Below are 27,918 nucleotides of genomic sequence, written 5' to 3'. Positions count from 1 at the left end.
GCCATTCACTTACAATGTTTGTAATGCTTTTTATCAGCATTATGCACAATTCCTTTTGCAGGCGATAGTTCTACCGTCTGAGGGTTACCGGAGAATCTGCATCTTTAATATCCTTAAAATCCAACGTGTCATCCATCAAAGATTATGATTCATTCATTGACCCATCGGAATTGTACTCTCCGCTCAAGCAATATGCCTCAACAGGTATGTTCCAAACTTAATCCAGAACGGATTCAAACGTAGAAAATAGCTCACACTACACTATTTACTCCCGACTTTGAGCAGCGGTAAGCTGTTCTCATGCTTCACGCAAAACCGTAATAATTCTTTGCGCACTTTTGGATCTCTTGGTAATTGATACTAGTGATGATCCAATGAGTCTAAGAGAGAGATGAGGAGTAACCTTACTAACGCTTGCACGCACCCCTCTGCTCAGCCCCCTCTGCACATAGTTGATGCCAAATAGTGACGTAGCTATATGGATTTACCATTGAGTTCGTCTAGTTGTTTACATTTGAAGCATTTACTAATACTAGAAAAATGCACTCTCCTCCTCACCTTATTGGTGATGTTCCAAGTCGGATCTCTTACTACGCCCGTATTTGTACGCTTTGTACTTCATTTTAATGTTCACTTGAAATTATTTTAGATTGTAACAGGTGACTTCATTAAAAAACATAAATCAAAACAACGAACAATGTTGCTCAGCAATACTGCCAGCAAGCCTGATGATAAAATTCAACGCACTCGGGGTTTTCAATTTCAGCCAGTCAGCGAGTGGTTCCCAAAGTGAATGCAAATCTATACCCAGTTGTCTCCCCTTAGATTTACTTGGAACATGGACCCTTTTCACATATTTGGCGAGATTTATCAAAATCTTAAATAATCGTTTTCGAAACATCGATGTTTTTCAATATCGATCTCACTGTGACATCGCTCTATACTGCTGAGAACAGTAAATATTTTGTTCTTGCATGGATTAAGTTATTTTGATAATACATAGTGGTTTTTGTGCAATTAAAGGTATCTTGAATTTAATACATGTGTATTTTTGTTTGCTAGATCAATTTCATAACCATAGAAAACTGATTGAACGCGATGGATTTCATCGATACACTTTTAAATCAAATGTCATCAACGTTTAATCGAGAGGGATCAATACCAATTCAAGCCGAAATTTCCATGGATGAAACATTCAAATGGCGAGCCCTAAAAAACAACCAGTTTGCTAGCCGATCAAAAAAAGTTCGTTTCTCTAAGAGCCGTTTAAAGGATAAGGAAAAAATCATTGAGAAAAATGATTATTCCGACTCTTCCATACAAGCGAAGCATAGTTGTACAATAAATGGATTGAATTCAAACGACGGCATTGAAATCGAAATTGAAAATGATATAAGCCGAGCAGAAATTCGAGAAATTGTGGCAATCACCCAAGGTTTTTTTTCTGTGTCTGAAGACTTAAAAACTCAACCTACGGATGATGTGGAAATAAGTGAAGGCATCGGCATGTTTAGTAAAAATAAGGAAAGCAATATTGAATCGATTCCTTCATCAATTGGCTTTAGTTCAAACACCGAAGAGTTGTTACCGACTCCCCTTGATAGTGATATAAACCAAACAAAACCTTCAGAGAATGATAAAAATGAGATGATCTCAGAGTTTGGCCATATTAAAACAAACATATTGGAGACCGAAAAAAATCAACAAATAGGCGATCAAGAATCATCTGACACTACTAGTATATTTGTTCAAATGTCCTATGCGTTTAATGGATCTATCTCAGCTAAATCGGGTTGCGTCGAACGTAACTCAATTGATTTGGGCGAAATAGAAACGCCGTCTCAGTTAATAGAGCTTTCCAAACCTACTAGAAGCTATAATTCAAATGGGTTATCAAAATCTGATCTTCAAGATAATCTCAGAAGATCTGGTAGGCTGAAACGCGAGAAGACTTTAGTTAGAGGTGCGATGGTTACCAGTCGTAAAAACGAAACGAGTACACAAACGTTGAATAGTCCTATACTAAGCGAAGAGAATCATTTAACAGTAAGAAAGAGCTCAAATCCTACACCAAAACCTACTAGAAACCCCGCAAATAAAGATATCGACAAAAAAATTAGTACTAAGGACGTAAATGAAAAAATACTTCCCAAGAATCGACCGAACCGTTGTGGAAACAGAAAATTTGGAAAAAGAGATCTTATCGCTCTACGGAGATTCAATCAATCCCGAGTTCCTTCGAAAATACGCGTGAAACACAACAAGGAGAAGATAGTACATGCAATATCTAAAAAATCCATAATCATCCAAAAACAATCTTCGCCTTCAAATGATTTGAAAAAGCATTCAGTTAAGAAATCGGCTTCGACAGTTAAACATAAAAAAGAATTTGAGCGCAAACCTGAAACAATGCCGTTTGAATGTAAACTACTAAAACCAGAAACGCAAAACATTGATATGAAACCGTTGAGACGTCTTCTAAACATTGAAAATAACTCGAAACAAGATTTGTCCGAACATAAAGGTCGGCTTTCACGACCAATTAAACTTTCTGCCAAAATTCTAGCCAATGCCGAATTGAGGCACGGGTTTGAATTGCAAAATAGTCTCAGACTAAGCATTAATGCTGAAATTGAAAACAAAACAAGCCATAAAAATTTGTCATCAAACTCGTTACCGGACATTGCAACAAAACTCAATCGTACTGTTGAAAAAAGAACAAGGCTACCAGCGATTAAATATTCGAGTATTAATAAAAGTTTGAATCTGACTGACTTTCTAAATGAGATAAAACGTCAGAATTTGGGCAATAATAGGTCTCCAGAGAATAGAAAGCTTACTAAAAAACAGCAAAAACGACTGCTGAAACTAAAGGAAATTCATTTCAAAATGCTGGGTTTGCGAAAAAACAGTGTAAAATGTGAACAATCATCAAATAGTTCTGTTATTGGAGACATAAATAATACTACGACTGAAATAAAAATAAAAGATAGTATATCAACTGTCTCAAATACACAAGATGTGTTCCGAGTTTCACCACGGCAATCTACCAAAGAAACTTTTTTACGCGGGCCATGTCAAGACGATAATATGAGTCATTCAAAACTATCCAATAACGATTGTCTCGAAAGAGCACAGCCGTTAACCGACTCTAGTCCTTACCGCGAAGTTCATGGCACTGAAAGTGCCTCATCTACAAATCAAACAGAATGCAATTGTTATTGCCAGAAACGTACCCGGTATTTCATCACGAAGGCAAGGAATCGTATGATGTGTACTGCCACTGATGATGTTAATGGAGAAACTATCGGATGTACTGAAGAGCTGGAAGGAGAACTTCAAAATTTTTTACGTGTCAATAAGAAAATAAGTTATCAATTACTTTGTCATATTCATCGAAAACGATTACGGCATCACGGATGCTGTCCAGTATGTGGCATTTTTTGTACGAAGGTGTGTATATGTAAATGTTTCAAACTTTGGTTATATCGAACTCGTTTTTTCGGTGAAGCTTCATCAGAACTACGCTGTCTTCACTCGATCGCAAACGAGTGTGGCTGGAAAAACTAACAACTAGGGTATCGAACGTCATCGTCAGTAATTTTCTTCGGCCCCCTTTTGCATAAGATTACTGCAGAAAAACTGCCGAAGAAAACCACTGACGAAGACGTTCGATACCCTATATTTTTTGCGAAATAATTCCTTTTTTGTTTAAAGCTACATTTTAAGATTTTGCAAAGCAAGCAGTGTACCTAGGTGGTGGGGCAAGATGGGTCACGGGGTAAGATGGGTCAGTGTCGTTTTTGAGCGTAAAATAACTTTTTTTTGATGACACTAATTTTGCATGATGCGTAACGTATTTTTGACTCTGTATCACGTGTTCATAGTTCATATTTGCATATTACTTGTTTTTGATGTTTCTTAGGTGATTCACACTTTTGTAAAAACGTGTTCTCTCGTCTACGCTGTGTAATTTGAAGTAGACCGATATTGCAGAAGCAGTTTTGCTCATGATGCACTGAATATTATGCTTTTTAGAATAAATAAATGTAAAATAAACATAAATATCACAATCATGAACTAAATTAATGATTGGGGCAGCATGGGTCACCAAAGACGAGACAGTATAGTTCGCATCGACAGCTGATTTTTCATTGTTAACGTTTCAGTTTCAAGGCTAGATTCGACGCAAGCAGTGTTGTCACTCCGGAAAAAAACTTTCATTGCTTCAATAAGCCGACAGTAGAAAAATTCTTCAAAATGCTGCAGAAAGTAATCGTCGAGAAAAATTTAACCCCTTCGGTATAACTTGGACGAGACGACCCCATATTGTTGTTAACTATGTAGAGACGGCATTTTTCTCGCGATCCGTAAAAAGTTTATTGAGATTTAATCAAGATTTTATGCTGTTGAAGAGGGTGCCTTACATCTTACTCATTCAAATGACCCATCTTGCCCCGCCTTTTTAACAGTGCAAAAAACAACTTATTCTAAAAATACTGTAAAAGCGAGCCAACACTTGATTTTTGTTATTTTTTAGCGTAATTTTATAAAATATGCATAATTTCGATAAAATCATCTGAGAAGTAGACCGAAGCTAACAACAGTTACGAAACATTGAAAATTTGGCTTAGGACCAATCTCCCCCACCTTACCCTAATTGTCTTCATATAAACAAACTGATAGTTACGCACATTAACCCTTAAATGCGCACGATGTTAAAAAATCATCTTAAAACATAAAATCTTTGTTCAACAGGTTAACTGCTCTTAAACTAACCAATATGCATAAAAAAATTGAAAGATTTACTTTTTAATGTGCAAATATTATCATGTTGTTTTTAAACAACACTGTGACTTTATCGCAGAATAAAGTCGAAACAATAACTTTTGTTAACAGTATCTTTAAAATTAACCTTTTTTAGTATAATTACTGATAATTCAAACATTTTTACTAACCACTAACCTTATTTTAAAATTTATTTTCAAAGACAGTCAGCACCAGTCCGGAATCTCGACATGTTTTTTTTCGTTTCCGAGATTTTGACACCGAAAATAAAAACAAAACATTCAAATACAGTACTTCCAGCTGTTAAGTTTTTTTTCGTTAGAGTCTAGAGAGTTGTTCTAATGAATTTTATTTCTAAAAAATACTAAAATACGTATATTTTAAAACGTTTTTAGTAGTGTTGTTTCAAAACAACATTGCGCATTTAAGGGTTAATAATGGATGTACTTATAAGACTTATGAAGTAGCTAAACCGCAAAAACGAATTCGACATTATATTCTCTGTGATTATATGTCACCTTTAGACGAATGTTCTATGAATTTTCAGGGTCCAGTGTCTTATGACATTTCTTTTTGCTGTTTCTTATCGACTTTTTTGACTAACCGCACTATATCGAGATACATTCTGCGAAAACTAAAACCATCAAAGATTTCAAACGTTAATACTGATGTAACCACTTGATGGATCACAATAATCATGGATTGTTTTTTTTTTTTTTTTTTTTTGTTATACCGCAGAAAGGTTCTGGGCCAATGCCACAATGTCCTGGAACCCAATACAAATTTACTGAGTTTGTTTGACATAGCTGTCGCAATGTGAGAATATATTCCCAGACAATCTTGGATGTACATTTATAAGCATCAAGTGCTTTCAGCGTTGCTTGACTGTCGGAGAAAATACAAATATTTGCATGTTTGTAATTTCTAGTCAGACACACATTCGCACTTTCAAGGATTGCAAAAATCTCTGCTTGAAACACTGTTGGCCAGTGTCCCATTGCCACAAAAACATTAATTCCAGGGCCGAAGATTCCTGCACCAAATTTTGTACCTATTTTTGAGCCGTCTATCGTTGAACCGGGACGGACATCAGGAACTCGCGACGTTTCGCATACCTTGTAGGGAATATCATGATTGTCCCGAGGTGCCATCCAGTCTCCATTCATACTCACCACTAGCCCTTTTTAAAAAAGTTCAGTATAGTCAGGTGACCCACAAGATCACCTGACAAGATAGTTTTTGTTCTTTTGAGCCTCAAGGCACTCTTTTCTGCTTCTAGTTGCACGTATTCGTACAATGGCAGCAGATGAAGAATTGCACCAAGAGCTTTTGATGGGGTGCTTTTCATTGCTCCTGTTATAGCAATGCTTGCACGTCGTTGAACTTTATCTAGTTTTGTTCTAGTGGTGGACTCTTTGGTTTTTGGCCACCACGCAGCGTAGGTCAGTTTTGGGCGTATAATAGATGTGAATATCCACATCACCATTTTCGGTCTCAAGCCTTTCCCCCAACGGTTTTGGAGCACAACCATAATGCACTGACCGCCTTGTTGATTGCATAGTCAAGATGTGCATTCCATTTTACCTTTGCATCAAGGATAACTCCTAAGTATTTAACCTGTTCACTGAATGGAATTTCTACTCCTCCAAGCTTGAGAGTTTTTAGATTGAATTTCCTCTTTCTTGTGGAACGTACGATTACAGCTTTTGTCGGATTAATGCTGAGACCCTCCTTTGTACACCAATACTGGGTATACTTCAGAGTCTCCTGCATTCCTCCCGAAACTATGTTGTCGAACTTTCCTCTTACCAAGATGACTATGTCATCTGCAAAGTCCACAACAGGATAGGATAAAATGATGGACAATTTTGCGATTCTTCAGTTATCGTTATCATTTCATTTTTAAACAGTGAAAATTTCATAAAAGAACAATGTATCAATCACATGCGAGCACGCCTGGCACAGATTTTATTAGTAGACACCAACTGCCTGCTGTGATATACTGTATAGCAGTGGCAAAAAAAATTGACAGAACCACCCCGTCCCAACAGGTCAACTAATGTTTGCTTCCATGAGCCTAGACTATTTTGATGTCTTGAATGTGGAGCTTTTTCGGAAAGTTCGTAACAACCTCTTCTGTTGGACATTCTAACGATCTGCTGTTAGAATGTTATTAAAACTGATGTCTTGAAGGAAAACATGGTGACACAGGCAACAATACTGTACCGAGCAATGTATGAATAGAGCGCTGGTTACTCGTCGTCTATCAGTGCAGAAGAACTACGCCGCCGGGGACCACAAAATTTAAAAAAAAAATGGTGCATTGGACATTGTCCAAAATATATTTTGGACACCTGATATATATATATATATATATTTATATATATATATATATATATATATATATATATATATATATATATATATATATATATATATATATATATATATATATATATATATATATATATATATATATATATATATATATATATATATATATATATATATATATATAAATATATATATATATATATATATATATATATATATATATATATATATATATATATATATATATATATATATATATATATATATATATATAAACTGTAAATATGTTTGGATTATTTTCATTAACCAAACGCTTCTTAGTATACTGACTACCAGTTGATGTAGTGTCTACGTGGTACCTATTGAACGATTCATTTTCAATTTTGAAAAACATGCAGCGGCGTAGTGAGGGGAGTGATATGAGGGTTCAAAATACTCACAGAGCCTCAAAATCTGAGTAGCTTTTTTTTGCGTAATCCTTTTTGAGATTATATAACACCAAGGTAACTTCAGTCTGATAAAGCCGGTAAATAATGAGCTGTCAAAATTAACAAAGCGCTTGCCTGGCAATCTGAAATTTGCCGCTCTTTTTTTTTGTTTCACAGATCAAAATGTGTGTGTGTGTGTGTGTGGAACCTTTCTAGAACCCACTGTCTGGCAGATTTTGTTTCACAGATCAAAATGATGTCCAAAATATATTTCTTCTCATTTTTTTGAATACATTTTGGACAGTACAAATTTCAGAGTTTTGAATGATTTTCTAAGAGTAGTAAGTAAACAAAAATGTGTGTTAACCTAATAGAAGAGCGGTAAGTCAACTAGTTTGACGGTGTTTTTATTTTATTCAGATTTATAGCTTCTTGACGTACAGTCGGTTTTCCTCTGTTCCTCTTGATTTTGACTGAAAAATGGAAGTCTTGAGTCAACAAATTTTAAATTATAATTTTTTTCTGTAATTTTGGAAAATTTTGTCTAGATTACCATACAGCCTTGAAAACGACAGTTCAGATATTGGTTTAGAATACTGGTATGGAGATTATATGCTTTAATTACGCACTAGAAGCTGATAATATACCCAGCCTGTCCAAAATATATGCATGTCCAAAATATATTATCTACCCTAAATATAGGGTATTTCAAAGTCAATAGAAATCCAAAATGCTACGTTAAGATCTTTGAATAGGTAGTTAAACGAACTGTGCTGATGATTATATTTTGATAGCTAAATGAATTCAATATGACAATCCTAGTTGCATCCCGCGGTGGCGGTATAGAGGAAAACTAAATTCATTTCATCTTGATATTAGAGTTCCGACATTTGTATTTGTATATTTCAATAATTTTTTTTTTGCATTATCTATATTATGTACAAGAAAATATTACTTTCCATAACCTTACTTGTAATTGAATAACACTATGCAAACATTAATTACTGGGGCTAATGTGCATCACTCTAGCCCGGTTCATTTTTGAAGATACCGTGACTGCGGGTAATTCCGCGCAGTACATTTTTCCGCGCACTCATCTTAAAAAACTATTTTCAGTATAGTAAATTTCACTGAATCACAACTAATTTGTGTGCTTTACCATGTGCATAGCATAGCCTGCTATGATGGTACAGAAATTAGGTATGTTTTAGTAAAACTTACTGTTCAAAACACGGTTTTTTTTAAGAAGAGTGCGCGTAAAAATTTGCTGCGCGGAATTACCGGCTGTCGCAGTAACAGACATATGACTTTTAAATATAGTATTTTCGTTGTTTTCTGGTATCTTGAAGCTGATTAATTTTTTTTTTCTGATTGATTCTGTTTAAATTGACCTGAATTGACCTGAATATTCATAAAATTCTATGTCAATTTTGAAATTTTCTGTGAATATACATTTTCGACTAAAAACTATGATTTCTTATCGATATTTTTTCCACGAGCTTGTAACTAGCTTGTAACTGTCCACAAGACAAATAGATATAGAAGGAAGTTTAATTTCTACCAGAATTTTTACTGTTGCCAAATTCGAATCATGCCAAAAATGAATGGTTTTATTTTCATGACAGATCATACATTTTAAGTGGCCAAAGACGACCTTAACAGTAGAAATGGCCACCAATGAACTAGTTGTTTGAGGTGTCGCTTGGTGAATTTAGGCTGACGACCTAGATACTTGATATGACCACCTGAGTAATTTGAGGCTTAGTACTGCTTTGATCAAGATCATTATATTTCCGGAACATATTCCAGTCCAGTCAAATCAAATAGCTTCAAAAGGTAGTCCTACAAATATAAAACTATTGTAGTCCTACGTTAACTATGCGGTCGTGTCTTCGATATCACCCTTCTACTATTTTGTTTTCTGTTATCGAATTTCTTTATTCCATCAGTCCACTTATAGCGAACTTCTTTATTCCACCAGCTCACCTCGTTTTGACCTGGAAGCGCACTAACTGCTGTCAAAACCCTTCTTCATTCGCTCGATTTTGACCCAGTTTTGACCTGCCGTGCTGCTTGAAGCGCACTGTAAAATTTGTCAGCTTCAACCCACCACCGCACGTGCTAAGTTCGTAAACAATAACCTGGCATCTCTTTCTTACTTGCGTCTTAAATGGCAATGACGTTTTATTATTCCTCGGAAGTTTTGCCCGCACACAGTGGAATAAAGAAATTTGCTATTAGTTTTGACTTTCAGGTTTTGATAGGGTGGTTTACCGGTAGAACCAAAACCGGTAAAACAGATTTTTTTTTTTAATACCGAAATACTGAAGTGAAAAAACCGGTATTTTCGGTATTTTTCTTTAAATTAAAAAAAAAACTTTTCAGAATAATCATAAATCATTGTAAGGCTAAGGATTGCTACCCACTTAGGGGCCGTTCCTAAACCACGTGGTCATATTTTGATCACTTTTTATACCCCCCGTACCCCCCCGTGGTCTTTCGTGGTCTTTTGGCCAACCCCCCTTCTCCCTTGCGACTTAAACCACGTGGTCTTTTTATTTGTCAAGTGCCGAAAATTCGCTTAATTTTTTAACATTTTTATTGTTGTTTTATTTTGACTAAGTGGCAACAATAAATTATAAGTCAGAAAAGACCACGTGGTCATTTCGTCAACTCCCCCCACCCCCGTGCGTGGTCTTTCGTGGTGTTTTGACAAACCCCCCCGCCCCCCTCTTTATGACCACGTGGTTTAGGAACGGCCCCTTAGGTGGGCTGTAATGGCGTTATCTTTTCGCTTGTTCTGCATGGATTCAGACGATGTGTTTATGTGTATCGATAATATGTCAAAAAACTTCATATCAATAAAGCAAAACATTTATTTTTTAAGTAGAACAGCTAATCTCTTCACACACTCATACTCACAGAGGCAACTCGTGGGTTTAGAACCTACCAGTTTAACTACAAATTATGAAAATCAAACTAGCCCGTAATCACAATCATGTCAGCGAAAAAACGCAAGTCATTATTCATTTTGTGCTATCTCAAAGTAAAACTAAAAAAATAATAATTTAATATAAATTTGGATTAGGAATTTATTTTTTGTTGATACAAAGTGTTTTCAGGATGAAATAATCCACCAATAAAGAATTTCATCCTAAAAATTACTGTTCTTTGAAGAAGTGGAATTTAAATAGCTGTAGCATGGTCGAAGCTTCGTCGCCCATACCACAGCGGGCTTTTATTAGCAACTAGCTGAATGTTCCCGGATTTGCTCGTGTTAAAACTGCTTTTTCTATAATTTTCTATATTTTTATATATTTTTGACCAACCTCTCATTCCAAATTTATTTCTATTTCAGTTACAAACTTGTTCATTTGCCACATTTTTCGTTTCTCCATCAGGAGCTAAAATTAATAAAACAATTATAATAACAAATAATTTAAACGAACTGTTTAAAGAGCATCGAACAGAATAAAACAGTTTCAAATATTGTTTTTCTAAGAATTTTAAAGTTATTCACTAATTTGAAACTAAGTTTTGCGATGTAAATGAAAATTGAAACAAAAATCTGCATGTTTTTTTTTGTTAATATAAGTTTCGAAATTATGTTCTTCGTAATCATATCACTAGATTAATTCATTGAAGTTTTTCAAACACTGTTAAATTTATCCAGTGTTGTATGTGAAACATATACCACAAGAGATCAAAACAATGGTCGCAGAGGTCCAAATTCCACAAAAAAAAAACTGGACCGTAATGAAGCATAGCTACTCATAAATGCAGAAACATAATTATGCAGCGACACGTCCATACATAGATGCAACCTGAGACGCTAAGCAAAAAATGAACTTCAAATCCAAATTTGTGCAGGTAACGTCTTCGGCAGTGATTTACTTCAGCAGGTTTTTGCATAAGACTGCGGCAGAGAACCGGCCGAAGAAAACTACTGCCGGAAACGTTCGACACCTTATATCTAAAATTTTTAGTTTTATTTTTAAATAGTACAGAGAGAATGACTTGCGTTTTTTCGGGGACAATCATTATAACTTTTCCAAACTATGATTTAAAGAATTTTGTAGTTGGAAAAGTTGGTTCAAAGTCCACGAGTCCCCCCTGGTTTGTATTAACCCAAAAACAATAAAAATACCGGTTTTTTACCGGTTTTACCGGTTTTTATTTTTATGAATACCGAAATACCGGTTTTTCAAAAAGTCGGTAATGAGCAAAATCATTTCAAATCGCCTGGAAATACGCGAAAGTTTAATCGACCATTTTTGATTTGAATGAAACTTTGCACACGTATTCGGCTTAGCAAACTGAGCATTTTTCACAGGTGGAGAGATTTTTTACACCCATGAATTACATTCTAAAAGGGCGTATGCCTTTTGGCATAGGTTTTATTCGAAGCATTGTAGCCCAGAAACCGTTGGTTGTATAGAAAAACTGTCTGAGAATGAGTTGTAGGGAATTGAAAATGCGTCATAGAAAAAATATACACTGTACAAAAAAAATTTTTTTCTGACCATAAAAAATTAATAATAAACATTAAATTTCAATTTAAAAAAAAAAAGAGTTGAATTTTTTTTAATTTTTTTTTTTAAGAAACTTGACGTTAATACGCAAGTTTTAAAAAAAAGTCCAGGATGGAGAAATGAAAAATAATTTTTTTATGGTAGATTATTTTTTTTATGAAAATTCTAATTTAAATATTTTTCAAAATATTTGTATTCTGATGATTTTAAAAGATGCAGAGAGTCATTTTGAATCAAAAAGCTCTTGGTAGTAAACATTCTAAAGGCATTGGTTTTCGAGTTATTTCTAATTTAAGCTCGAAAAATTATAATTATTTAGGAAAATACACGTTTTTCTTAATTTGTCCGTCGTTCTCCAGCAAAAACCATACGTTCATTGGAATACTTGTTCTACTAGCCTTCATGTTTTGCGCTTTTCTGGTGATATTGATGTCATGGAATAGGTAACGTCAACTATTCTATACCAACGTGTGTTACTTGGGGGTTTTTGGACTACAATGCTTCGAATAAAACCTATGCCAAAAGGCATACGCCCTTTTAGAATGTAACTCATGGGTATAAAAAATCTCTCCACATGTGAAAAATGCTCAGTTTGCTAAGCCAAATACGTGTGCAAAGTTTCATTCAAATCAAAAATGGTCGATATTCGACCATAGGTCATTTGGCGCGATCTTGCTCTAATACGACTACCCTAGGTTTTGACCTGAAGCCAACCTAAATGTAGTCAAAACTACGGCTTTGCCGCGCCTATGCTGTTGCAATGGTTTGTATGTTACATATTTTCGGCTCCATTTTCATTTCGAACCTACCGTGGTCCCAAAATGCTTTGTCATATGCCCCTTTTTATTCGCTTAATTTTGACCCTGTATTGACCCAATAGAATATAGAAAGGTATAAAGGTGGTTTGAGTCTCAGGTTTAAGGGCTTCTATTTTGTCAACAATGATGTCGTAAAACTCCAAAAACATTGCGGAAGGAAAAAACCAAGGGACTGGCACGGTAGCTTTCTGGCGTAACGAACATCTATTTCTGTTTCATTCATCAGAAAACCATTTTGTCTGCCGCCAAAATTTGCTTAACTTTATTTTTGAAATAAACTGAATATATTATGTATCACATAGAATTAAAATAATATGCTTAACATTGTGGGAATTGCTCAAAATTATCAGAATTGCAATCAATAATTGCAGACAAAATTTGGTTGTTTTGCCCGAATCAACACAAGAAAAGGTTAAACTGTTCATTTTTCGGGTGCCAGTGCCAGTGTTGTTAGTAACGCGTCAAATGTATGGTAGCTGACAGCGATGCCATTCCCGTGAAATAAAACAATGTTCGGTAGATTTTTGCACAAGTTCTGAAGTTTCAAGCTGAAAATGCATTCCTGCGCCATTAAACAATGTGGAATACCGTTTTAAATCACATTTGCTCGTTGTTCAAAATTCAAATCACAATCAAAAAGCACGTGTTTTTGTTTATTTTTCGTTACTAGTACAGACAAATGTCTTCTTCTTCCTCACCTGTATATACCTTATTGGTATTGACCTGGCGTGCTGCCCGAAGCGCACCTAAAATTTGCCAGTAAGGGTGCAAGAATAATAGGACTGTTGCTACACATCCATGCATAGCATCTGTTGGGCACACATTGCAGATTTGTCGGCGTCCATAAATTACGTAACGCTCATAGGGGGAGGGGGGTTTCCTTGAGCGTTACGATTTGTTACACAGCGGAGGGGGGAGGTGAGTTCAGCGTTACGTAACAAAAAAATCTCTGGAGAGACTCTCCAAAAACGAGCATTTTTATCAAGCAAATCCTTCTACAGCTTCTAGGTGTTGGCGTTACGTTTAGTCACATATGGGGGGTGGGTGTCCAAAAATTGGGTTTTTTTACGTTACGTAATTTATGGATGTCACCTTTACCATTTGTGTCCGTTGCACAGTTGCAGGTCTCTGAGCAAAAGCCGGAAAAAAACCAGCCTTTCTCATTCAAACTTATTATTTGTAAAAATAGATTTACATGAACGCTTCAATCCAATAAAGGGGGAATAAACATTCTCTCTTTGGGTTCTAAAATATTGATGTTGTAATTGAATAAATAAAATATAAAATATGAAATTTGACGTAATGTTAGTGGCTAAGAAATAGCGAAATAAAAGAAATGACTCTTAAATTCGAACAATTTAATCACGAGCGATACCGGGAACGTTCAAATAGTACGATACCACATTTAAATTATTTGAGGCCACATATATTGATCAATGTAGGTATAGTTTTAAATAGTCTTGGAATTTCTTTTCTTTCTATAACTTTTGAACCACATATCAAATTGTTATGAAGTTTGTGATTTGTTAGTTTGAGAGATGAATCGTTCGTATGACATTAGTTATGTTCAAATATGTCGTGCAATCTTGGAGATAATAGACTTTCGTTGTTTCAACAATTTAATACATAACGGTTGCATAAGTTCGATTATAATCAAATGAAATGGGAACGTATAGGGCAGTCAAACTTTGAAACCACGTGTTCAATCATAATTCATTAGCTAACCTTTAACTAGCCCGTTCATCTTATATCAATGTTGTTCAAATCGATGGTGTAGTTTCTTAGATAATGAAGTTTCGTGATTTTCACATTTCGATACATTACAGATGAAGTTACAGTTCGATTACAGTAAAATTCAATAGGGTGTTACGAGGCAGCTAGACTTTTCATTTGACACTAATTTTGTTGAAATCGGTTCAGCCATCTCTGAGCAAAGTGAGTGAGTTTAAGTATTCTTCGGAATATGTTTCTTTTTATAGCTAGATTTCACATTTTTAAACATAACAGGCAAAGTAAGAGTCCGATTGTAAAACAAATCAATAGGATTTTATGGGGCAACTGGACCTTCCATTAGACACTGATTTTATAAAAATCGGTTCAGCCATCTCTGAGAAACATGATGGAGATTAAACAGTCTCCAGAACACGTTTCTTTCCATAACGTTTGAACCACATGTTCAATTTGTATAAGATTCAAAAGTAAGGGGTTTTTAAGGTAGCCCGTTCATATAAAACCAATTCCGTTCAAATCGGTTGTGTAGTTTTTGAGATAATGATGTTTCGTGATTTTTACATTTTGATACATAACCTCTAAATTAAAAATCCGATTACAATAAAATTTAATAGGGTATTATGTGGCAACTAGACCTTTCATTTAAGAATTCGGCCCTTTGGAGCACTTTTGTGTGTGTGTGTGTGTGTGTGTGTGTGTGTGTGTGTTTGTGTGTGAGTGTGTGTGTGTCTGTGTGTGTATCTGTGTGTGTATCTGTGTGTCTGTGTGTGTGTATGTGTATGTGTGTGTGACGCTCTCCCAATCTCATTCAATTTTCTCAGAGATGGCTGGACCGATTATCATGAAATTAATTACAAATGAAAGGTCTAGATGCTCCATAAGATCCTATTGAATTTCATTGTAATCGGATTTTTAGTTCAGATGTTATGTTTCAAAACGTGAAAATCACGAAACATCATTATTTCAGAAACTTTCCAACCGATTTTAACAAAATTGGTTTTAAATGAACGGGCAATCTAAAAAACCCTATAGATTTTTTTTTGCAATCGGACTTCTACTTTGCCTGTTATGTTTAAAAATGTGAAATCCAGCTTTGAAAAGAAACATATTCCGAAGACTACTAACTTTTCTCAGTCATGGCTGACCCGATTTCCATAAAATTAGTGTCAAATGAAAGGTCTAACTGCCTCATAACACCCTATCGAGTTTCACTGTATTCGGTCTATAACTTTGTCTGTAATGTATCAAAATGTGAAAATCACGAAACTTCATTATCTCAGAAACTACACAACCGATTTGAACAATATTTGTATCATATGAACGGGCTAGTTAAAGGTTAATAATTGAATTTTATAATGATTAGACACTTGGTTCAAAAGTTGTGAAAGAAACATGTTCCGATGACTTTTAAAATTCACTCGTTTTCCCAAAGATCGCTGGACTAAATTCAACAATATTAGTGTCAAATGAAAAGTTTGGCTTTCCTATGGGCTCCCATTTCATTTGATTATAATCGGATTTTTACTCCAACCGTTATGTATTAAATTATAAAAACAACAACGATTTAAAGATTACACGACTCATTTGAACATAACAAGTGTCATACGAACGAGTTGTCTCTCAAACTTACAAGTAACAAATTTCATAGCAATTTGATATGGGGTTCAAAGTTATGAATTATTTAAAACTGCTTTGATCGAAACATGTGGCCTCAACAAAATTTAAATTTGGTATTGTGCTATTTGTACGTTCCCGGTTTTGCTCGTGATTGAAGTGTACGAAATTCAGAGTCATTTCTTTTATTTCGCCTCAGCACAAATTATTACTTTTATTTATTAATAATTATTGTTGATATTTTTCATTCTTTACATCATTTTCTATTTTATGCTTTTTTTGTTTCTCTTGTATCTTTTTGTCTTTTTCCTAGAAAGGTATTGGCCCTGACGACTGGTTTGGTTTTCACTTGCGAAAGTGAAGGAGGGAAATATTTTTGCTTTTGTTTTCACACATAAATTGACAATTGCATATGAGAATTCGCGTTGGTGCGAACAGCCTTAAAAATCTCTTTTACTTGTGTTAGGGCCATCACTGGTAAAACCGAAGGTATAAAAGTGGTCCAGAGAGCTGAGCATTTTCTGTATGTGTGTGTGCAACTTTTCAATCTCACTCGATTTTCTCAGAGATGGCTGGACCGATTTTCACAAAAATTTTTTCAAATCAAAGGTCTAGTTGCCTTCAGTTTTCATTCAAAATGTGAAAATCGCGAAAGTTCATTACCTCAGAAACTACACTTTCGATTTAAACAAAATTGGTTGCAAATGAACGAATCACCTAAAAACCCTTGACTTTTGAATTTTATGAAGATTGGACAGGTGGTTCAAAAATATGGAAAGAAACGTGTTCTGGAGAGTTTGGTTGTTTCTCAGAGATGGCTGAACCGATTTCCACAAAATTAGTGTCAAAACGAACGGACTAGTTAAGGGTTAACTAATGAAATATGATGATTGAACACGTGGTTCAAAAGTTGTGAAAAGAATGTCATATTTGAAATGGAAGAAAAATCCTACTATAAATAACCGAATCTAAAATCATATTTAATCGAATGATATTTAATCGATTCCAACCTAAATATAAGTACAGTGACGTTTCGATTGTACCACGATCAAAAACAAATTTCGCGTCATATATTTGAAACATACACATTATTTGTATGTGTTAATGTATGTTCATATGTGCTTGAATGTCATGTTTTAAATGTTAGGTATGGTTTCACTGTTGACTACCAAAAATTTGTTATCTAAGATGAAAAATAAATCCAGCAAATATTATCAAGGTGTTTTTTTCTCTCTGAAAATTGAAGTGTTCGTGTAAAACTATTTTAGCAAATACTAAGTTTGGATGAGAAAGGCTGGCTCATGCTTAGGCCGATCATGCCTAAAATTGGCATAGGGGAACCGCTTTATATTCATCTCAACACCTATATTCATCTCATCGCTCTTATTTGTCCAATTTGCTGTAAAATGTTACGTTATTTTCAAATAAAAATAATTTTATTTTTACCTCTCGCTTCAGTCGCGTTGTCGGAAGTTTTGCTTTGCAGAAAAATAGTAAAAGTTGACGGTAAATTCGACTAGTAAGAACGATGAGATATAAGTGTTAAAATGAATATCGGAGTGGTTTCCCTACTTGTAATTTATCGAAACACTTGATACCCCGTTCACACTACACCGCATATCACCTGTTATCAGGCGATTCGTGCTATCGAGGCCATATCACCATCCATATTACCTGATATCCCATACAATTGAGCTCTCATCGGATATCATCTCGGCTACATGATAGCCATATCATGTAGCCGAGATGATATCCGATGAGAGCTCAATTCACGTTGCATGCGAAAAAGAAGGACGGAAATATTTTTGCTCTTGTCATCCCGCACATTTTGACAATTCATACAGTATAGAATAAAGATTAGGTGGATTGGGACGGATGGAACTTATAACAGTTTTGAGCACTCGAGCTAAACTTCGAGAAAAAGTATTGATATCATGATTCTGCTTGCCCCTTTTTACTTTATACGATCTTAAAGTTATCGAAAAAATAAGCTAAAACATGCTATAACTTTGTAAGGGAAAGTCCTGGAGATGTGTGGCCTTCAACAACAACGTGTGTTTTGTATGTCTAAATGCTTGTCTAGAATAACGTTTTCTTGTAAAATGTAACTAACAAAAGTTAAGTGCAAAAAAATTAACTTTTAAGTAACTTTTACAGAAAATACTCTGTACCGAAAAAAGATAGGATTTTCATTTGCTTAGCAAATTCCATATTTTTTTACGTTCTAAAACTTCGCCGAACAAACCATTCCTTTATTTCTTAACACAAAAAAGTTAGTATTTTTGATGTATGAAAACCTACTGTAACATATGCTCGCCGTACTTTTATATGGGTGAATTGGGACAAATGGAACCTAAAAGAGTTTATAGTACTTCAGCTTAGCTTCAAGGAAAAGTATTGACATCATGATTCCACTTGCCTCTTTTTAACCTATACGTTGTAAGAAGTTATCGAAAAAATAAGCTAAAATATAATATAACTTTGTAAGGAAAAGTCCTGGAGATTTATGGTCTTTGGCAAAAATGTGTGTTTTGTATGTCCTAACAATTTCTCCGACTAACACTTTCGTGTAAAATGCAACTAACAAAAGTTAAGTACAAAAAACTAACTTTTAAGTAAGATCCACGTAATATACTTTATAACTTTGTAGCGAAAAAAGATAGGATTTTCATTTGTTCAACAAAGTTTCATATTTTTGAGTTTTTTTCAATTTTGCTGAATAAACTATTCTATTTCTTTCCATAAAAAAGTTATTTTTTTATTTTTAGTATAGTAAACTTTTCATATTTTTTGACAATTTGCGATGATGTGGGTCATTCATGCAAACAATTGTTCCGAAGACACTTTTAAGCTAGAATGAAGGTGAAAGGCGCTATGGAATTAAGTTCCACTTTTTGCCTTATTCGACCACTGTGCACTGTGCAGTGCTGAGAATGAGCATTTTCAAAAAACAAGTTCCGTTCCGGGTCTTTACAGGTTAGTTGAGAGAATTCGTTATCGATATTGTTATTGGCACATTTTGCATATGTAGGATAAGTACAACGATACACCGTGCCCCAGTGCTGAGTCGAGAAAATTTCCAGCTCGAAAAGATCCTCGACTCGATCGGGAATCGAAACCGATATCACGACCGTGTGGGAGAGCTAGCCGACCGACATTGCTAACCACAGCATCACGAGGACCGGGTACTCCCCAATCGCACATGAAAAATAACATTGGCTCTCTCAGAATTCATCAAATCGGTTTTCAGCGTTTTACTAAGTTTCTTGGTATACATAGCGCTCCAAAATGGATGCTAAACCTGGTTTACGATTTAGCCGCGAAGGCACCAGATAGAAAATTTGTGCCATTGCAATTTTTCATATAATTTCATGTTCTACAACTTTGTCGAAAATTGCAGAGCTCTAGCATACTTACTTTTACTTACTTACTTTTATGGCGACAAATCATTAAGATCCTATGCCGAATCCAGAATACGTTTTCACAAAACTCGGTCTTGGGCTGCTACTCTCCAGTCTCCCCTTACACCCGCTGCTCTGGCATCCTCGTCGACAGCGCACATCCAGCGCGTGCGCGGTCTGCCTCGCAGTCTAGCATACAAGAGGAAAAGGTTAGTACGCAGCAGGGCTCTACATTTTCGAAACAAAACAATGAAACTGATATACTCGCGCTGTTATTTCGATTCGAACAGTTTCATTTTCCCTTGATTCCTTTCGGCTACTATCAACGAATCACTTCTTTCTCTCTTTCCCTCTTTCTTCTTTCGGATCATTTCAAATGAAACTAATGACTATTTCAATCGACGGAGAGAGTGACGGAGGAAGAGACTTTATTCTTTCCTTCAGCGTCTCAATTGAAATTAGCACCGCATCGCGTCGTTTGATGGTAGTTTTCTAATACTGCAGGCCGTAGTTAGAATGGCAATGGCATCCAATAAATACGTTACGCAAGTTCCGATCAATATTTCCTTCCTTTTTCCTATATATATATACTGTATGAAAGCCTTCTGTCTCCGTCAGCGCTCATTGCCATTTTCAATTGAGATTCGTCATGTGAGAGTGATAGTGATAATCTCCGCTTTCAATTGTAAAGCGTTTGTCTCAATTGAAGGCCCTTCAGTTGTCAGAATCACAGCAAGAGCTTTCGACTGTGCGTCATGTGACTCACGAAGTGCTCGAAAATGATACAAAAGCTTTTCAATAGAAAGCGACGGGTCAAAGCGTCACTATAACCTGATAATTTGAAAATGACTTTGTCAGGCTCTGGTACGCAGCGCCACTTTCACGGCATTATGTGAACTAATCCATATTTAACTATTCCAAGAAACTTTGTAGAGGACCAGCAACCGATTGAATGAACTCTGGATTTCATTCCTGGCTCAATGTGCATTGGTTTATGTAATTTCTGTTACAACGATCTCAATTGTTCGATCTACAGTTTTGCTTTGATTTATCATTATATTTATTTTCCAGGGTGTATTCGTTTTGTGTATCCATAAACATCTCTTCCATCGAAGCTGCGCAGAAAAATTAATAATGAATATTGAATGCATTTCTAATGGAACTAACGCTCAACAAGTCTTGAGCTGCCCCCATTGTGGTACGAAGAATGTTGCTCATAACTACATAGTTGAGCCGTGTAATACCCCGGCATCTATTCGTTCAGATCCTTCCGAGTAAGTAGTAATTTTAAATTATATGAGGTATTCATTTTGGATTTTATTTCAGTTATTTATGCACCGTAATATCTAGGTTGACCAGACGTACCGTTTTAAACGGGACGTACCGTTTTTTGTCTATTCCAAACAGTCCCGTATTTTTGCCATTTTGTGCTGTTTTTTTGATACTATGAAAAAATTCCGAATAAAACTTCAATTTACACAGAGTCCGTGACAGTTGCAAACTCCGTTGGAGTCTAATATTTCACGAGAAACAATGTTTTAAGCTGCCAGGAATTTGTTAAAGTTACTTAGTATCTTGTTCAAATTTTTCAAATATCTATCTAACAGAACCCATTTATCCCAACACTAACATATTTTTCTTCATGGTTAGACAGCACAGATTTTTTTAGATGTTCAGGTTTTTTTTTCAAAGAAAAATACAAATTTAAGTGTGGCAACCCTTTTTGTCAGTGTAGGCACTCAAGTTGAGCAACTTTGCAAAGCATTTTTTTAATAATTCATCTAGACTACCATTTAAAAAAGTTTTCATACTTCCATACTAGTTCATACTTTTTTTTAAATTGATATATTTGAAAGACAGCAAGAGCTGCATTCAATTTTTTAATATTTTCAAATGAAAGTTCAGAAAATTTTCTAAAAGCTATCCTTCAAAAACATAAAAAAACAATTTTTTTTTTATTAATCGATCAATCAAAACGTTCGAAAACTTGACATTTTTAAAAGGCAGTGTAGATAAATTTTCTAAAAAGAGTATGTATCGCTCAGTTTTGGAAACCCGTCCAAGTATTGCAGAGCAAAAATATGTTTGTCCGGTCGTTTTATTATCATAACAATACATTATATTTAATCTACAGAAGTATAACAAAGCTGTTTTGTCCGCTATCAGCTGAAATCGCACTAAATGAGATTGAAAATTATGCCTGGAGGTAGCAAATCATTCGCATTTTGCAAACGTGCAAACGTGCACACATACGAACTTACATACAAAAAGCAAAGCCTTGGTGCTACATTCTGTATGGGAACTCGACCTTCTGTTTATTATACACAGACTTCGCAGCCAACTGTTAAGTGTACAGAAAAATTGCGGGGCTAGCACTACGTTCCTACTGACCCTAACAGTCTCTCCCGAGCCGAGACTCGCACCTACGACGGCTGGCTTGTTAGGCCAGCATCGTACCTCGAGACCAACTGGGAGACTAAACGAACTTACATACACACACATATAAATAAACATGCATTCTCATACGAGTCTATGCGCACAAATGAAGATTGATATTATTTTGGTATGCGATAACTGCGAGTGAAATGTTTTTTGTTTCAGGTCGGCTGAGGCCGCTCAAGGGATTTTTGTTTACAGGTTATTGCTCGCAACGAAACATTTTAGTTTAAAACCGTGCTGCCCATCATTATCGAAAGCTATGTTGAAAAATAGTTGAAAAGGTAGTTTATAAGACACGAGTGCACAGTAAACGTAAAATACGACAGCCTGTCTGAGGAAGGTTTAGGTTTATCTCTATAACCGGCACCGGTGACAACAACGAACAACAGCCAGACTATTGAAAAGGACTGTGGTACGACACTATACTGACGACTGTTCTCTCTTTTTACCCTAACAACCTCATGAATCTTGTGTTGCACACGACAACTAATTCTTGCGAATGTATTTTGTTCGTTCGGACATGACAGCCAAGTTTGTTCATTTTGAGGATGTCCAGTCTGCTGATCGCATGTGGCTGTCATCGACTCGCTCTCCTTTGTTTCTCCTTTTTCTTAGGCCGGCGCTATAATGAATATGAAGCAAATCGTTTCATAAGCGTTTCTAGTGTTGCAATTATTCCCTACGTAAGAAAAAACGTGTTTCGCATCATCTCGTTTTCTTTAAAGCAGTGACGTTACTTCCGTGAATTAAAATCATCTGATATCCCGCTCGGATTCCTGCCGAAGGATGTCGGGGATTATAGGCTGTCATAAGCGACAGCTTGGAAGAACCCACAGTCATAAGGAGATGAACAAGAACAGCCCGTTTGACATTGCATGTGTGTGCTGTCGTCAGTGGCTGTCGGGCCGTGTGCCGAACGTACGGGGAGAGCTGTGCAATACAATGAGATCCGAATTTGTTTAAAATTTGCTGTTACGAACAGACAGTCATTTTCAGAAGCCTGGCAACAGCAGAAGCTAAGTGCAGCTATGCAGTTTAATTCGCTGCCGTATCCAGAACCAGAATAAAGTTGAACTGTTTTAAGGCTGTCTTTTGTATCAAATTGCACTGAGATATCTTAAATTAGGGAATGGATACGAAGAGGCGATAGAGACGAACGAGACTAACCAGAGGTCGAAATCTGCGTTTCAACAAGGCTTAACAATTTTCAATAGTACACGTAACAGTTGGATGGTGCGGAACAATTGTGTAAAGTTTGCTCTTGTGTAATTTTGGAACCAGTACAACGAATGTGACGTCTGCCAGTCGTCGTAGATTCGAGTCTCGGCTCGGGAGAGACTGTTTGTGTCAGTAGGAACGTAGCGCTAGCCCCGCAATTTTTCTGTACACTAAACAGTCGGCTGCAAAGGCTGTGTATAAATAAAAAGAAGGTCAAGTTCCGAATCGGAATGTAGCACCAAGGCTAGCTAGACTACAACGAATGTGACATTTGATGCTCTAGCGTATTGTCAATGTATTAGACGGCTCCATAACATTACCCATATAAAGTATTAACCGGTGCTAGTATCATCATGATACTTTGTACTTGTATAGGTAATATTTTCCATAAGGCTGCTATCGTTAAAGCAGTGCAGCCAGTAATTAATACTGATAATTTTGGTGCTAACTAGATTAATGCAAACATTACCTGACCGAATCACTTTTTATCAATCCGGTAATTTAAAATAATCATAAAAATTAAAAAATGAGTTTATTCAAAACGTTTCCAATTTAACGATGACTCTGGTATTATTCATATGCATTCGGATCCACGTTACTGGCACCAGCGTCAGTAAATCATGTTGCAACAAGGCTCGCTATTGGCTGTTTCGGTTGCTGACGATATGTACGAGCCTTTGATACGCACCGGCTGGCGAATGTAACCAGCGGTTTTTTGCGCGTCCCAGAATTTATCGTTTGCCCGAAACCGAAGTCTACCAAAACATCACGATTTTTGTGTGTCTGATTTAAATTTTTGTCAATGTATTAATTTCGGTTGCATTATGCATTTAACACACTATTTGTGCAAAGCCAGAGTAATCGCTGCAAGTTTTGAGAGGACGCATAGGTTGATGAAGGCTTGATTTTTTGCGTGTGCGATAGTTCGCATAATCAAATCACGGTTTCCGGATAGTGCCAATAAAGTAATAAAGGAACAATAAAACCAAGAATTTTTTGTAATGTGATATGTGACCGGTACCAGAGACAACAAGATATTCTACTGCATCCGATAGCACCTCTCGATACCGTGTCCGGGATTAGGATGCAGTGGAGCACCTAAAAATTGATTGCAATGAACAATGACAATGAACAACAGCAGAAGCCCGTATGCAGCTATGTTGTTTTACTCGCTGCCAGCACAAGAATAAAGTTGAACACTATCTTTTGTATCGAAATGCCCTGAAATATTACAGACCTAAGGGAGTGACTACAGAGAAATGTAGAGCATTCTAGGTTAACTAGGTATAATATTCGTCGACCATGTTAGGGCAGGGAAAGCATTAAGTGACCAATCGGAGGTCAAATTCTGCATTTCAAAGAGGCTCTATACTTATTATTAGTACAATATTAAACATGACATTGCGCGTATTGGTGAACGCATAGTTGATTTTCCAATTGATTGCAGTATGAACTAGAGAAATGCGCTGGAAACTGACGTCCGCAGTCAAAAACGAACAGTAAATAAAAGCTAGATTTCAAATATACGGTTTTGCGAAGTTTTTGTCTCTATCAGCAACGCTTTGGCGGATGATAGAAAAATCTCAACTAGGTAATTCAATAATGATTTTGCAGCACTAAAAAGTACTATTTCCTGTTTCACAAAAAAGGTTGGGCTGCGTTGCATACTGTTTGTAGGTATACATACAAACAATGCGCGTGAAGTACATTAGTTTTCGGTCAACTGTATAACCGTCAACAAGATAGCACCGAAGACAAAGTTATACTTCCGTTCCGTTAGCTGCTGCTTGGAGAGCTAGCCCTGTCCGAAGAAACTAAAATTGTTACGAAACACATTAGCTTCAAGTAAACTGTTTCATTTCTCCAGCAGAGTACAAATTACAATCGACCACAAACACATTCTTGAAGCAATAGTGAATTTTCTTACCTTTCAAATCATGACATGTGCAGTTTTACATTTCGTAGGTTTCGTGAAACACTAGCACAACTCAAAATTTTGCGTTTTTTTTTAGTTTTTAATAGCAACCATGCCAAATACTGCAAATTTTCCTCTCAGGAAACCTCATTCCTCCTGGCAAGTACGAATTACAATCGGCCCTTCTCAGGGCTATAAACTCGTTTTTGAAGCAATACTGATTTATTCTTACCTTGCAAATTATGAAATGTGCAGTAACAAGTGATGAAAAATCTCAACTACTTCAATTACATAGTTTTGGGTCGCCAAAAAATGCCATTGTGTTTCACAAAAAACGAGAATGTAATTTTACGCTTGTTGCAAGTGTTTGGCGAGTGGCAGAAAAATTTCAACTACTTAAATAACAAAATTTTAGGGCACCAAAAAGTGGCAGTGTACAGTTACAAAACTGGCAAATTTGTTCAATTCATTATCATTTTGGATTGCCATTCGCCGATGATTTTAACTCTCACGTTTTTTCTAGCAGAATTTTCTGCCATTTTCAGTAATTCTGCAGCCTACCAAAAACTCCATGAATCTCGCCAGATAGACTGGTACTTAAGCACCAACATCAGCCAGAAATGAAAATCCGGCTTTTCTTTCTTCGCCATGATCACCGCCCAACGTCCGTAACGAACCGGTAGTCTTGGAAAGACTACTACATACACTGGGTTCTTTTTTTACTCGACTTGTTTTTACGTGATTTTATATTACACGATTTTTTTTCACGGGGTATGTGATATCAGAAACAGCATATACACAAAAACACATACACCCATACTCACACGCATACATACGTACGCACACATCACGGACGCATTTATCGCATAAAAAAAGAATCCAGTGTATAGCACAAATCGTGCATTCCTGGTCAACTAGGTAAATTATATCGACCGTGTTAGGGAAAGCAAGCATTAAGCGGCCAATTAGATTTTCAATAGTCGGCCCGATAGCCCTGGGATGTGCTAGTGACCGATCACATAAACAAACAATTTCCAATAGTACAATAGTTCGAATAATCAAATTACAATTTCCTGTGTTTAGGCGAGTGCATTGATGATTTTCTAATCGATTGCTGTAAGAATAAGGAAATTGGTTGGAAACTGACCGAGTTTCAAACGTTTGAAAGTGGGCAACTTTCATGACGCTCGACGTTTTCGGTTTTCGCAATTGAATCCCTGTATATGTTGCCGTAAGACGTATTCTGTCTTGTATTGGTACGCGAATCGGTGAAGCAGAACAGCAAAGGTCAAACAACAATAGATTCAATATGAACAGCTTACGAAGGAAGTCGGTTTCCCGTTTGTATAACGGAACGAAGTCACCTGGCAAAAAAGCCTGGATGTAAGAGTAATGCTAGTCGATTCCAAACAAAACCTAGCCAGAAAATTCCCATCTGCTACTACCACTTTTATAATTAGTATAAATACCGGGAGCGTTTGCCGGGTAAAATTTAATGAACTAAAACCGACCGATAAACGGTACGTACACACAAAACTGTTCCTATATTTGATATCGCGTACGTACCAAAAACTGTTCAAATCACACAATACATCGAAATTTCGCTTTAAATCAATAACAATCCTCTAGATGGTGAAAAAAAAACAATTCAACAAAATACAATACAATTACAATTTGTTTTGTGTTGATGATGATGATAATGGTGATGCGGCGGGATTACACCGAAACTACACCCTATGTGGTACTACTGTCAAAACGCATATAAAAAATGACAGTAGCACGTCGGGTGTAGTTCTGCTATAGTCTGACCGCAAAAAAGAATTCGGCAAACGTAATTTTAACCGATATACGACCTCTAATGTAAACATCTACCTGCAAGAAGTTGCACTACATCGGCAGCTCTCGCTTTTTGGCACAATCATGCAAAAAAAATTGACGAAGAAAATCTTAGCAAAGTTATTCCGTACTCTAGCGTTTTTCTCAAAAAATAAAGTTTTGTATCTGTAATGCGTTTTACCTTTTTTATTTTTTTACATTCCAATATATTTTTGCACCTTTAGTTGTAAAAGAAAAACTCACTATTACTCTCTTTTATTTTTAGGAATTCCAAACAACCCAAAAGGCGATAATCATGGAACTTCAAATGTAGATGCTAAACAAGTAGATAATCGTACTCAAAATATATAATTGTGTAGAAACTCATCTGCATAAAATAATTTCAGTTATTTATTTTGTTATGTTAATATTGATCTTGTTGCAGAATAGTTTGATTTTACTACGTCAGTAGTAGGCTACATTTTTGTGTTTCTTACACAAAATCATGGACTCAAACAAAATTTGTTATGAAAATGCTTGCGTTTTCTTCGGAGTTCGGAATAAGGAATATTGAGAACTACTTTTGTAGTAGAATCAAACGGAAACACAACCTATTCTCAATATTCAATTCCATTCTACTGAGACGCTCAATGAGAAACTTATTTGATATTTTTAGGGATTGTTCGCTTCATATTATATTGACATTATTGGAGATATGTCTAATAGTTTGAGCATAATCATAATCAATGGAAAGGTTGTTATGTTTAGAGACGAATATTCACTTCTATGGCATCGCGCCATGTTTCAAGGGCTAGCATCTCAACGAATGTGTAAACAAGATAGCATATCACCACCACTTTTCATACACCTTTATTCGCGTTGACG

General features: G+C 35.9%; 1 protein-coding gene across 1 annotated transcript; it reads left to right on the top strand.

Moving 5' to 3' along the window:
* The first annotated feature begins 892 nt into the window (after positions 1-892).
* Positions 893-27,434, top strand: LOC129733013 (uncharacterized). Its single transcript, XM_055694547.1, has 4 exons — positions 893-1,023; positions 1,082-3,453; positions 20,718-20,920; positions 27,320-27,434. Exons 2-4 carry the CDS (start codon positions 1,099-1,101, stop codon positions 27,345-27,347), a joined length of 2,586 nt encoding a protein of 861 aa, XP_055550522.1. The 5' UTR covers positions 893-1,023; positions 1,082-1,098; the 3' UTR covers positions 27,348-27,434.
* Positions 27,435-27,918: the final 484 nt, after the last annotated feature.

This window comes from Wyeomyia smithii, chromosome 3, assembly GCF_029784165.1.
Source record: "Wyeomyia smithii strain HCP4-BCI-WySm-NY-G18 chromosome 3, ASM2978416v1, whole genome shotgun sequence".
In the NCBI taxonomy this organism is placed as follows: Eukaryota; Metazoa; Arthropoda; class Insecta; order Diptera; family Culicidae; genus Wyeomyia; species Wyeomyia smithii.
The sequence above is the reverse complement of the archived record's forward strand: the minus strand, read 5'-3'. Positions and strand labels throughout refer to the sequence as shown.

Bases quoted from the DNA above. Each gene is read 5' to 3' on its own strand.
- LOC129733013 (XM_055694547.1), top strand. From the start codon at position 1,099: ATGGATTTCATCGATACACTTTTAAATCAAATGTCATCAACGTTTAAT. The intron at 3,454-20,717 runs GTGTGTATATGT...TTTATTTTCCAG, and splicing joins GTGGCATTTTTTGTACGAAG to GGTGTATTCGTTTTGTGTAT. The intron at 20,921-27,319 runs GTAAGTAGTAAT...TTTTATTTTTAG, and splicing joins ATTCGTTCAGATCCTTCCGA to GAATTCCAAACAACCCAAAA.